At 42.0% G+C, this 12,351-nt stretch overlaps 2 protein-coding genes across 2 annotated transcripts; one reads left to right on the forward strand and one right to left on the reverse strand.

Annotated features, from left to right (window-relative positions):
- Positions 1 to 70: 70 nt before the first annotated feature.
- tubgcp4 (tubulin gamma complex component 4) lies at positions 71 to 6,906 on the reverse strand. The gene is made up of 18 exons (XM_070929414.1): positions 6,808 to 6,906; positions 5,980 to 6,108; positions 5,751 to 5,873; positions 5,620 to 5,673; positions 5,469 to 5,525; positions 4,808 to 4,887; positions 4,425 to 4,626; positions 4,166 to 4,331; positions 3,955 to 4,079; positions 3,799 to 3,849; positions 3,614 to 3,719; positions 2,951 to 3,058; positions 2,317 to 2,461; positions 2,039 to 2,216; positions 876 to 1,010; positions 676 to 792; positions 454 to 593; positions 71 to 300 (listed from the first exon to the last, which is right to left on the reverse strand). The coding sequence occupies exons 1-18, from the start codon at positions 6,883 to 6,885 to the stop codon at positions 294 to 296; spliced, it is 2,001 nt and encodes a 666-aa protein (XP_070785515.1). The 5' UTR covers positions 6,886 to 6,906; the 3' UTR covers positions 71 to 293.
- A 509-nt stretch (positions 6,907 to 7,415) lies between these two features.
- On the forward strand, positions 7,416 to 11,618 carry cdkn2aip (CDKN2A interacting protein). Its single transcript, XM_070906606.1, has 4 exons — positions 7,416 to 7,524; positions 7,776 to 8,040; positions 8,140 to 8,264; positions 9,481 to 11,618. Exons 2-4 carry the CDS (start codon positions 7,793 to 7,795, stop codon positions 10,065 to 10,067), a joined length of 960 nt encoding a protein of 319 aa, XP_070762707.1. The 5' UTR covers positions 7,416 to 7,524; positions 7,776 to 7,792; the 3' UTR covers positions 10,068 to 11,618.
- The last annotated feature ends 733 nt before the right edge of the window (positions 11,619 to 12,351 follow it).

Genomic DNA, 12,351 nt, shown 5'->3' on the forward strand with positions numbered 1-12,351 from the left:
TGTTGCTGGAGTTTTGACTTCTGTGAGAGTGTTATTGATCTTTACATCTCTCAGCAAGAAAGCAAATGTTTTAAGTTTCAGAGGAACGCATCTGAAAATCTCTGGACAGAAAACAAAAACTATCTGCACAGCTAGAAACCACTAGAGGTGAGTGAGGAAAATACTTTCGGTGAACTAACCCTTTAAAGATGATTTTAACAGGCATGCCACATTAACAGTACTTTGGTTAAGGCAAAAGCAAAGTTTCTTCTGTTCAGTGTGAGTTTGCAATAGATGAATCCTTCGAGCTCTTCTTAAACACTGAAAAGAAAGAAGTTAAAGAACATTTTGGGATTAACCATAAGCACCTTGACCCCTGTTTGATTAGTGCATTCTAATAATTGTCTCAAATTTATTTTGATGCTAATTTCAAGCCCAGCAGATAATGGTGCATGGTGGTATTCTGGGTCCTACCTGCCCAGGGTGCCTCCAGCCTGCGTGTAGTATTTGTTGTAGTCCAGTCGCAGTAACAGCTGAGCCAGATCAGAGTTGATCTGATGGTTCCTCACGCTTGAAAGGATTTTAAACAGCAAGGAGGACTGGCGTCTAAAGCCCTGAAATTTAAACATGGCGTTATAACAAAATATATCTTTACATTTTCCAGCATTAGACAAATAAGGAGATATGTGACTCCACCTTGACCAGGATATCCAGCTGAGCCGTTCCCCTCTCGTCCAGTGACACAACACTCTGACTGACCAGAGAGCAGAAGTTATGACACAGCTCGAGGATCTCGTTCAGACAGTGGAACACCTGAGGACAGACATTTATTGAGACTTATTATTTAGAGAGCAAATAGTCTCAGCTCCAACATACTTTGGCCGAGTGATTTATACCGGCTTTAGGAGGATGAAGGACTGGGCGAGCAGGTTACTGAGGAAGTGGTCGTGGGCCAGTCTGATGCTCTCAAAGTCTCTGGTGGAGTTGATCAGCTGAAGCAGCTGAGAGAACTGAGACTCCAGCACATCCACCTACAGACAGACAACAGGAAGCAATGCTCCAATCACAGGGGTCTTTAAACAGCCACCTCTGGGGCCAGATGCATACAACTCTGCCTACACACAAAGACAAATATGCACTCTTCATGACATGTATAAAGCTATGTGGCCCTGCTTTATAAATCTCTAGAACTGTGAGACTGTGCACGTGCACAGGCCTGGTGTCCACTCCCACATTTAGCCATGAGTGGATGTACGAACGCCATTAGTCCTAAAATCTGTCAATGAAAAGAACAACAAAGAAGCACAATTTCAGTGATTGTCTGTGTCGCATTGTTGAAGTCCTCCAAAATTACCACAGCAGTCCTTCTTACAAACAACCATCACGTCAGGCTGTGGCTGTTTATAGCACCCACACTGACGTAATTCATCACGTGCACCTGGAAAGCATCTGCAGCGAAATCAAAGTGCTTAACAAAGAATCATATGAGGAGAACAAACAGGGAAATAAAATGATGTAAACTAGAAAACCAGGCAAATAAAAACAATAAAATCGAGCGCACAAATGTAATTATTTAAAATAAAGTTTATACATGCGTCTTTGATTAGCACATTATAGAAAAGGTTACACGTTTTATTACAGGTTATCAATATTACTATTATTTTAGTATTTTATATTTTCATTCATAATTACGGGTTCATCTTTTTTATATAAAACAAGTTGGCAGACATGTCACTCGCAGCTGCCATCTTTGTTTTGATTAGAAATTAATCTTTATTATCTTGTAGGTGATTATTTTTTTCAACCAGATGAAGACGAGGGTCTTTATGGAAGCTGGAAATCCATTGAAAACTGGTCCGTTAATGTTTGTTTGTTAAATGACATTGTGCATGTTTTAAAGATCAACAGGGATTTACCTGCTCTCGAAAACCAAGCGTACTGTAAGAAGAACACAGTCTGTTTTTATAAATACTGGTGTGTGTGTGTGGGGGGGGGGGGGGGGGGGGTGCATGTGTGCACATTGTTTATACATCTGCTGCCTCTTTCACAGTATTATTACCTGCAGGTAGTACTGCAGGTTGTCAATGAAGAACGCCATGTGGTTGCGTAGTCTCCATTTAACAGCATCTGTCTGGCTGGACTTGAGGTGTTTCCTCTGCATCTGTAGAGCCCAGCAGTGCTGCAGCTGCGACTGCACCCGCCGCACACTCAGCAGGTACCTGAACACAACGTTGTACCTGAGCACAGAGGAAACGGGAGGAGAGCGTGCTCACCAGCTGTACTCAAAACAAAGAGACTTTTGAATAGATGCTAATATGGAGCCGAATGAGAACACACTTCTCCAAGACAGCAGGAGTGAAGAGGATGTGCAGCGGCCACTGGACCTTGTAGGTGAGGCCGAGAGCCGCCCAACCTGTGGGAGGGACCTCACGGGGGGAGGTGTCTTGTGGAGGAGTGGCTCCATCTCTGGGGCCTGTCGCCTCTGAAAGCACAGGTATAATAACCATTAACTACCGATTGGACGATAACTGACTCCGTCCACGGTGTGTGTAAGGAGGATTCACCACAGCTTCCCTGAGCCCAAGGGGGACATCGTTTACAAAACAATAAACAAAACAAAAGATAGTTGATTTTACAATGATAAACCAGAGAAAAGCAACACGTCCTCACGTTTGAGTAACTATACATTGTTGTTAATTCTTTGATTAGTTGATTGAGAGAAACGTGATTGTTTCAGCACAAGTTAGAAGATTTGGTGTGGTTCTCTTCTCATTTCTGGCACCTTGTTGTGTGATATGTAAGGGTATAAGATGAGGGCTGCTCTCTTGATTGTCTAACAGTTTGATCATAAAACCACTGGATGGCGCTAAATACCAAATAAAGGCGAGCATCATCTCAAAGTAATAAGGCTTCTATTGGTATTCATTTCTGTTAACACAACATCAACAGTAAGCTCTGGTCGGCCGCACACCTTTGCTGTCTTTGCCCTGGTAGTCTACTGTGAGGTGCAGCAGAGGCAGGAGGTTGTCGTCGTCCAGGAGCACCTTATGAGCTGCCTGCTGAAAGGCCACGTTTACATCTGTGGAAGAGAAAACACGTTCACACGCACACACTTCTTCTTATGACAGCTGTCACCACGAGTTCTGAATGCAATGAAGTGGACAATAAGTGAGTTTGCACTGGTGCTGCTGACTTCTCATGCTCCACTGCCCCTACACTGGATGAAAACATCAACATTTAAATTTAGTATTGTAGATTTTTTGCTTTGCCTTGATATGAGTTCAATGTGCAAAACATTCTACATTTGCCTTTCAATAAACCAAAATGAGGTTAACAGTAAAATAGTGAATCTACGTCTAAGTAGTTTGGGTTTATTGCCTCCTTTTCTTCTGACCAAACGTGAGCAAGCATGAATGAGATTATTTTTATGTTTCCCAACATGTGGCATTGTGATATCGGATCTATACGCTATTATATTTTAGCCATGAATATCAATGGCCTGTTACTCCCTGCTGTGGTTTCCAGTTGGGATTGTTGGAGCAGCAACAACAAGCATTCTGTGTAACAACTGAACAATGAAGCCTGGAGGAAAACGACTTCACACATCTCGTCAGGTTTGCATATCAAAAATTACCGTGCTCAGTGACGGCTGTTGGAGGCGTCTTCAGCATGTGCTGCGCAAGGTCGATAAAAACCTGGTAGAGCTCGCCGCGACCCAGCAAATAGAAGTCCTTAATAATCTGGGAGAAAATACAAACGTCAGCAATGTTCATTTTGCACTGATTTATGATCCAGAAGTGTGATTAATATAATGAAGACCTTGAGCTGTTCCAGCAGATCGGACTCCTCCACCATCAACGTCCAGAGATGCTGCAAGTCAGAAAGATTGGGACCTTTTACTTTTGTCACTTTGAGCATCAACTTGAATGTTATTCAGCTGAAAGAAGAGAATAATGCAGCAGTACATGAGCTCACCTCTGCCACTGTGCTCCTGATGCGATCAATCAAATTTTCAAAATCCACCAGGCTGAAAAGAGGCTGCTGTTTGAGTCTGTGCAGTTCGGCAGCAAACATGTCCTCCTGGTGCTTCAGTATGGAGCCTGAAACAAACGAGATGTGTTGTATTCTCTTAGTGACAGAGTTTGCTAGTACAAGACTTCACTTAGATCATAGCAGGATAGACTACCGGCTCTAGATGGGCTGTGGTTGTGGTTTTCAAACATCTGCACAGATTCTCCAACAAAGAGGATCTTCTCAGCCACTCTGATGGGAATGTAAGAAGGCAGCATCTCTGTTCGCAGGGAGAACTGCTGCAGAGACGGAGCCAGCATGTTCTCCTCCTCGATCAGCCTCTGCACCACAACACAGCAGGACATCAAGTTTAAAAACACGTACTGAGCTCTTGTCCAGTGTTGGATGTGGGTCTGTAGTTTTGTAGTTCTCACCAGGTCCTGTAGTTCTCTGAGCTGTTTCCCGCTCAGGCCTCCCAGCCCCAGGTCCTCCTCCTCCTCCTCCTGGTTGGCAGCAGCTCCTCCTGCACTTGGCCCCTGCTTCACGAAAAACTCCTCGCTTTGGTCCAGCAGCAATCCGTGCAGCATCCAAGCTGCCAGCTGCTTGTACATCACACCATGGCACACTGCAAGAATCCTGCAGAACGTAGAAAAAACAACTTCAACACAAAGACACACAAATGTTTTTGTATCTTAGTGTGAAAACGTACATAATAAATAAGATAATATGACTATAATTATATTATATAGGGAGTATATAGCCCAGCCCACCAATGATAAACTTTGATTAAGGTCTTTGTCAGAGGGAGCGGACTTACTTTTCTAAGGCCATGCGTACAGGAGGAAGCCCCCCACAACTGTGCTTGTACACCGTCTCCAGGATCTGACAGCCATGGATCTAAAGCATCACACAAGGCAAGGAGTACATAGGTGTCAGTTCTGCCAGTACTGTCAGTACCCAAGTGTTACTCTAGATTAGTAGATCTAGTTTTCTAGGCATTTTCTTCACACAGTGCGACCCCAAATTTTATGTCATGTTTTGGTCTCTTTTTTCGTTTAGTTTGCATAAAATGTACTGAGAGATGGACAAGCTGCACCCTAAAATGATTGTCGACTGACCGATTGTCAAATTTCTGAAAGTTCTGCAAAATTAAATCAGGGTGTTGACTACCTTCATATGAATATAGTCAAGAGGATGTGACCAGATGACATGATTAATCCGGCATCATGGCACGTCATTGCTGCCTCCCACATGAGAAGACATTTGTGTTTTCTCTCAATTTTTAACAAATTACTTTGGTCTCTTGATCACGTGTATTTTGTTGGGTTTTTATCGGCTGCTATGGTGATAAAAGGGGGATGACGTGCAACAAGGGTTCTGGTTTGCACTCCCCTCCTAATCATGTGCAACATGGGCAGCACGGTGCGCCACCCTGAACTTACATCTCCTGGTGAACTACTTCTATAAACAATCCTCACCTTCTGTGATTTTATAGTCTCTACCACCACCATCACAGAAGGAAACAGCAACTGGAACTTAACAAAGACAAAGTACAGTGTTAGACAAACAGATGTGTTCAATGGAAAAAATCTTAAACTTATCTCTTTAGAAATCCCATTAATGCTTTACCTGATCAAGCTTGTAATTCACGTGAGATATTGTGAGATGTGGATCTCCAAGGAACTGAAAGATACACACAAGTTAAATGAGCATCCTGTCACATACTTCACCATTTATTGTTGTTGGTTGTGTCATTTTACCTCTTGTTCGAGGTCCAGCAGGGCCTGTCTGTACGGCTGCAGCACAGAGTCCAGCCCTGTGCAGAAAGCCCGCAAGTAAATTCCATGAAGTCCCGTCTGGTTGGGCTGGTTCGTGTGATGTTCCTAAAAGAAAAAAAAATCCAGCGAGGAAGGTTTATTCAGTCAGAGAATGGTAAGGTGCTCTTTACTGAATATGTCCTGTTATATAGCATCTAGAGACTTTACTCACTTGTTGATGCACATGGCCGGTGTGTTGTTCTATAAACTCTGTAAAGCGTATGTAATCTGAGCCCAGTTTGGAGAGCCGATTGAGGACACTGGTCTCACTTGGGTGAAGGAAGGGCAGGTCCTGGGACACCTGAGGGTGAAACAAAGTGGTTCATGTTTGAAAAGAAACACTGTGTGCCTCCAATACATAAAAGGCTACTGTGGTGCATTTTCTTTCAGCTGCTTATTGTCAAGTTTAACCCTGTACAATGACGATGTTACACCCACTCTTTAAGCGAGGCTTGCACATGAATAAATAGTTGCACCCTCCTGTGACTCAAAACATCAATCATCCTGTTCGTTACAATCAAAATCCCTAAAGTCAGGGAAGAGGCTATAGAAGAATATAACTCCATTTATAGACTCTCCTAACTTCTGTATGTATATAATAAAACGTCATTCTTGAATGTAACTATTCACTTCAAATGCTTCTTCATTTTCATATAGCCCTGGTTATTATAAATAAGAAAAAGAGCAATACATCTATATTTGAAGAAGATACTTTCAGAGGCAGATAAGAGTGTCTAACATTATTGTTTCTATAATATTGTACATATCACTTCTAATTGCTGAATTTGAATCACTCTCTTAAGCTAACTTATGCTAACGTGTAACTATACTGCCAGCAAAGACAATAATATGATTGCGATATGTTAGGCTTGTTAAAAAAAAAGTTTTATATGATGTATAAAGTACATGCTTTAAAAAGTGCAAAACGTTTTAGCTAGCATGTCAATGTTAAATCAGAAGCGTTGTTTCTTCAGAGAGCTGCAAGGTGTTTTAGTTTTACCTGCAAACCTGTTCGTTTGTTCCAGGTGAAAATCGTCCCCGGGTATCCACTCAACGCCAGCAACAGCTCGTGAATCATGTTAATTCACCGTGAATTGAGTAAAATTGAAAATGCAGCGGTGAGTTTGTAATTCATCCACCAAAACAAACTGCCGCCCGAGCTGTCGCAGGCTGGCTACGTAACGACGCAAAGCATCACGGGGCATGGACTGTGGTTGCTAGCCAGCAGTAACCAGAGTAACGATCAGCGACGATGCGTCGTTTTCGCTTATCATTTACTTTGATTTTGAAATGTCACAAAAGTAAAACGGGCTATTATTCGGTTTTACACTGCTAAGAGACGACATTAAAGCACAAGTTGTTGCTTTGGGGCTTAAATGAGCTCTGCGAGGTATGTAAACAAAACAAGCGAAAGTTAGCATGGCAACCTGTAGCTAGCACTGCGCTTCTGGGAAATGTAGTTCCTCCCCGCCAAAAGGCAGCGTCGTCATTCTTGCGTCATCATTCGGTCATGTAGATAGCTAGCAACACCTCACAACGGAGAGAGCTTGGTATGTCGTAGTTACAAGTTAAAAACGATTAACGCCACTTTATACAGACTGTATAAGCTGTGGATATCACGTTACTCGCTTTTTTATTAAGCTTGATAACATGATATAATTATCAGCGTGGCTTCTAGCACAGCTATTGAACAGCTAGCCGCTCGGCTTAACTTAACGTAAGTTGCTAAAGTCAGTTAGTGTCTGTGGCTATCTGGAAAACTAGTTAGCTTAGCTAGGCTACAACCAGGCAAGTTAACAACAGAATACTATCTGATACTACTAGGCATACAGCTTTATCAGTTCTTCTCTAGCCTCGTTCGGTTTAATTACATCAGTTAGCCCGATTCAAGCTAGCTGTACTAACGTTAACTTAGCTGCCAGACAAATAAATAAGCATGTGTGGGTTTTCTATGCCTCTTATATACAGAGTTTGTCATCGCAGGGATGGCGGGGGAGAGGAGTGGAGAGGACGTCGTTTCAGAGTACCTGGACCAGAACCCGCAGCTGGCCGAATGGGTCGACACTCTAAGGGAGTACTGTGAGAGCAACAAACAGTGGTCTGCTCGTAGAGAGTTCATCCTGAGAAACATGGAGGCTTTCCCTACAGTGGAGCCAGGAGTCCCCAGCAGCAGTCTGGACAGGCTGCTCTCTCTGTCCATGGTATGGGCCAATCACGTTTTCCTCGGCTGCAGGTAAGACACACTGACAGAGCAGAGTGATAGACTCCAGAAAGCAAAGATCAAGGCATACAGATCATTAGTCCACTTTTCTCTGCCCCCTTCATCCCTCAGCTATCCACAGGCTGTCATGGACAAGATCAAGGAGATGGGTGAGGGGATCGTTGTCCAAGATGCTCCAGTTCATAAAACAACAAAAGATGGAATCATGGCCAGAGGAAAGAGGAGTGCCACATCTGGTAATGTACTGCATGTTTTTAATGAAGCAAACTGCTGCATTTACTTTGTGTATGATGCGGCTGAAATCTTTTTAATAAAGCAGGAACAGTTCAGGTGCACACAGTATGAAAACCTAATGTTTGCAATAACACTATTTTATCATTTTAGCCTGTTGTGGAGTGACAGAAAAATAAGAAGAAAGTGACACTGTACTATGCATGCTGGCAGATGGTGGTGTTGTATTGGATTGCATTGTAAGCTTCTAATATTCTGTTTATCAGAATTAGAAATACTTTATTGATCAATTTCCCTCCGGGGATCAATAAAGTGATTCTGATTCTGATTCTGGGGGGAAATTATACAGTACTGGTGCTCCCATTCAAGAGTAGAAAGTAACATAAATTTAGAAATAAGAGTATGTACAAAAATAAGATATAAAAGATAAGATACAAAAATAAAAAATATATACAAAAACAATGTATATGTATGTATGTGTGTATGTATATACCTATATATATATGTATATATATACATATTATGTATATATGTATATGTATCTATATACATATATATATGTATATATGTATTGCACTGTTTAAAAGAATAAATAATGAGGTAGTATATGGCAGGTGAAGTAGGTAGTGCCATGTATGTAAATATGGCTGGAAACAAAATATTAGAATGCCTTTCAACTCGTTGCAATCCATCACAATCCATCATGGTCTTAAAAATGACATTAGTAAACACCTCTGTGACAGTCTCCACAAAAACCGAAATGAAAGCTGAAATAGTCACCCACAAAATGTCGTCATGTTATTGATGTTTTGTGTGTTTTTTTCCTATAGCCCATCTCTAATGATTCATGGTATTAAGAAAGGGCTTACAATAAATGACAACAAACAGTGCATGGTAATAACATTTTTGTATTATTGATTTGGGGTGATTTGAACACACATTAGGGATTACCAAAATCTGGTTACCTTGAATAGCCCGTATATGTGACTACTTGCAAACTGAATAAGCTAGATAGTGGGAAGCACTCTCCTTCCGTAGCTCGTTATGGACCATCAGCGTGTATCAGTGCTATTTTGTATTTCAGCAGGGTTTCAGTGTAATTACCTACAGGCAGGTTTTTTTCTTTACACACCCACACTTGAGGCTGGAGTCTGTTTCCTCATTAAATGCTGTTACTTTGTGCAGTCATCACTGTCCTGCCTGTTGTGTCATCATTTGCAGAGGGCGATGCTGACAGCTGTATGAAAAGAGCCAAATGTGGGCCTAATGAGCTTGACAGTCGACCTGCTGTGAGGACAGCTACGTGGGCTGTCAATCAGAAATCAGGACCTCCTCCACAGGCTCCAGCAGAGCACCAGCCCTTCTTCAACCGCCTCTACAAGGCGGTGGCCTGGAAGTTGGTGTCGGCAGGGGGCTTCGGGCCCAACTTGGACCATTTTGAAATACTTCGTAGCTGTGTAGAGTCATGTAAACAGACCCTGGCCTGTGTGTTTGTGCCACTGAAGGACATTGAAGGCCTCCCCGCAGGGCGCACACAGAAGGAAGGCCATGTGTGTGAGATTCGCTGTCAGACTGTTTACATGGGGACAGGATACGGGCGTGACGAGTCTGCTGCCAAAGCCATGGCTTCCAAAGAGGCCCTAAAAGTCTTTCAGGGCCGAAAAGTGACAGTAAAGATCTGCAGACGGAGGTTCAAAGGGAAAGATGTGGAGGATTTGATGTTGTTGGACGAACAGCCTCGGAGTCAGGGCTTTCCTCCTGCACTCAGCTACCCTTTTCAGGACGAGGAGGAAGAAGCTTCTTCTTAGAGCAGACGGTTTGTGACGTTTGCCCTGCTGTGATGCTGTTGGGAGAATGGGCAAGTGACATTCACTTAATGGAGCTACTGAAGACGTTCATGAGTCGGGACCAGACTGTTATACAGCTGAACATCATAACTGGACTTGGGAATCATTGAGTAACTTAGAGCATTAACTATCACAAGTTTTCCACAATACTTTGGTATCATAATACAGGTGACTGTTAGACGAACATCTGGGATGCATCACCTAAACAACAAGAATGAATCTTATTCTGTATTGACTACATGTTCAACCGTTTTCAGTTTTACGTAGTTTTATAGACTGCAGACAATGTGCGACGTGCGTGAAGTTGGAGAACGTGCCATCATTTAAAAGTCAAAAAGCTCAACCAGAAGGCAAAACAGTTAAATAGTTAAAATACAGGTCGGATAAAATGCCACCTTAGTATTGTAGGAGAAAGTATTGCATTATATTGATGTGATTATTTGTCCCAACAAAATGAGAAAAATGTTTTGGCCGTTACCATATTGGGAGTAGCGTGTATATATTTTTCCCCCTCGTGCATTTCTGTCGCGACAGGTTTTCTTCTGGTGATTTCATTAACACGTTGCTTTATTTTGTCCAAACCATATTTGATGACCTTCCTTTGTTCCTTTTTGGTTTGTTTAGATTCCCACTGCTCAGTTACAAGGAAAACAAAAGTCGCATGAACAAACCAATCTCTTGTCTCTTTACAGTTTACCAGTTACCAGTTACCTGTCACTGGCACACGTTTTGACTTGTCTTTCGTGTTCGTACCAGCTGAGAACACGAAATATCCAAATATGAAGTTTAAATCCAGACTTTAGTTTTTTCTGACCATAAGTGAACCTAATTTCACCCATTAACGATTGCATTTTATGGTTGTTTCTGTAACAGGTTGGATTTGCATTCTCAGTTATATGCTGGCACCCACGTTTAATTCTCATTTTTCTTAAGTAGTAAAACTTCTTAATTCGACATAAACTGTTCCAAACGTTGTTGTTATGATGTTGACCCAAGGTGTTTAACAAGAGCTCCAGTCAGTCCAGTTCTTCATAAAACTGTAATCTGCTAAGCAGCGATTTAAAAAGTGAGTTTCTTTAATCAAAGTAATGCTACAAAGAATTGACCGAAGGTTTGAGTTTTTTATTCCAGTATTCAGTATGTTCAGATGTACTTTACAGTTTTCAGCTTCGTGTTCTTCTCAAATACTTGGCCAACTACATGATACTGTACACAGAAGTACTAAAGGCTACCGTTTTTATTTCTTTTAAGTTCACTGATTAAAAAAACCCACTGAGATCCACTCTGTTGAAAATGTTGTGTCATAATTGAGAAACTTCCTTTGCGGTTGGATCCGGTGTGTGCAGTTATGATGTGTTTGAGGGTAAAGTGCTGCTGTGATGTTGTGAGTTTTTTGGGTTTTTTTTCCAGTCTCGGTTGAAGGTGAACAGGGTTGCTTTGAAGTGTGAATATCTACACTGTTCCGTGTTACTGTATGTTTACACCAGTGTCCTGTTTCTATATATTTTTTAAATAAACATAATTTAACCGAGTTAAGTTGATTTGGTTTCGACCCGGCGCCCACGTTCATAACAGCATGCTGATTATGTGTCGCAGCCTTTTGAAAAACGACCAATAATCCTTTCCATCACTATTTTAATGATCTAATTTCACAATGACGCTTCAGACAAGTACAGTTAACGAAAAGATTATTATTGGAATCCATATGTTGAATTGTGTCACGTACGTGCTTCTCATTAGTGGTAATTGGCAAGTTCAGACAGCTGAGCTGGATGACTCAAGTCCTCATTAGAGATGGTTAAATAGATGCGAGCAGTGTCGATATGATAATTATAATCTCCCCGTGATTTGAGGGACTTTCATGCTTGACCTCCCCTCACAGCTGAAACTGAGCTATTGTTTCTATCAGCAGGAAGCCTTCGGCCTCATCGACACAGTTGTCTGTATTCACACGACCGTAACATGACGCTGCTCTATAAGCCCTGATGGCAGGTGGACGCGTCACGTTGGTGTGTTCAAGAGGAGCTCACGCTTGTACAAAGCGTGCTCCATATAAAGGTTGACAGTCTGCATTTCATCTCTATGGCATTTGTGTATTTTCACAATCTGATTATATACTTTACTGTTTTCTATAGTTGGTCTCAGGTGTCGCCACTAGAGGGCAGCAGTGCTCACATGTGATTTTGAACTACTGTATAAGAATGGACTGCCTGTTTATATGTGTGTGTGTGTGTGTGTGTGTGTG

Source organism: Enoplosus armatus, chromosome 1 (genome assembly GCF_043641665.1).
Source record: "Enoplosus armatus isolate fEnoArm2 chromosome 1, fEnoArm2.hap1, whole genome shotgun sequence".
Taxonomy (NCBI): Eukaryota; Metazoa; Chordata; class Actinopteri; order Centrarchiformes; family Enoplosidae; genus Enoplosus; species Enoplosus armatus.

Excerpts from the sequence above, each read along its gene's own strand:
- tubgcp4 (XM_070929414.1), bottom strand. The coding sequence starts at position 6,885 with ATGATTCACGAGCTGTTGCTGGCGTTGAGTGGATACCCGGGGACGATT. Across the intron at positions 5,526-5,619 it reads TGAATTACAAGCTTGATCAG|TTCCAGTTGCTGTTTCCTTC; the intron begins GTAAAGCATTAA and ends GTCTTTGTTAAG. Across the intron at positions 4,332-4,424 it reads TCAGAGAACTACAGGACCTG|AGGCTGATCGAGGAGGAGAA; the intron begins GTGAGAACTACA and ends GTTGTGGTGCAG.
- cdkn2aip (XM_070906606.1), top strand. The coding sequence starts at position 7,793 with ATGGCGGGGGAGAGGAGTGGAGAGGACGTCGTTTCAGAGTACCTGGAC. Across the intron at positions 8,041-8,139 it reads CACGTTTTCCTCGGCTGCAG|CTATCCACAGGCTGTCATGG; the intron begins GTAAGACACACT and ends TTCATCCCTCAG. Across the intron at positions 8,265-9,480 it reads AAAGAGGAGTGCCACATCTG|AGGGCGATGCTGACAGCTGT; the intron begins GTAATGTACTGC and ends CATCATTTGCAG.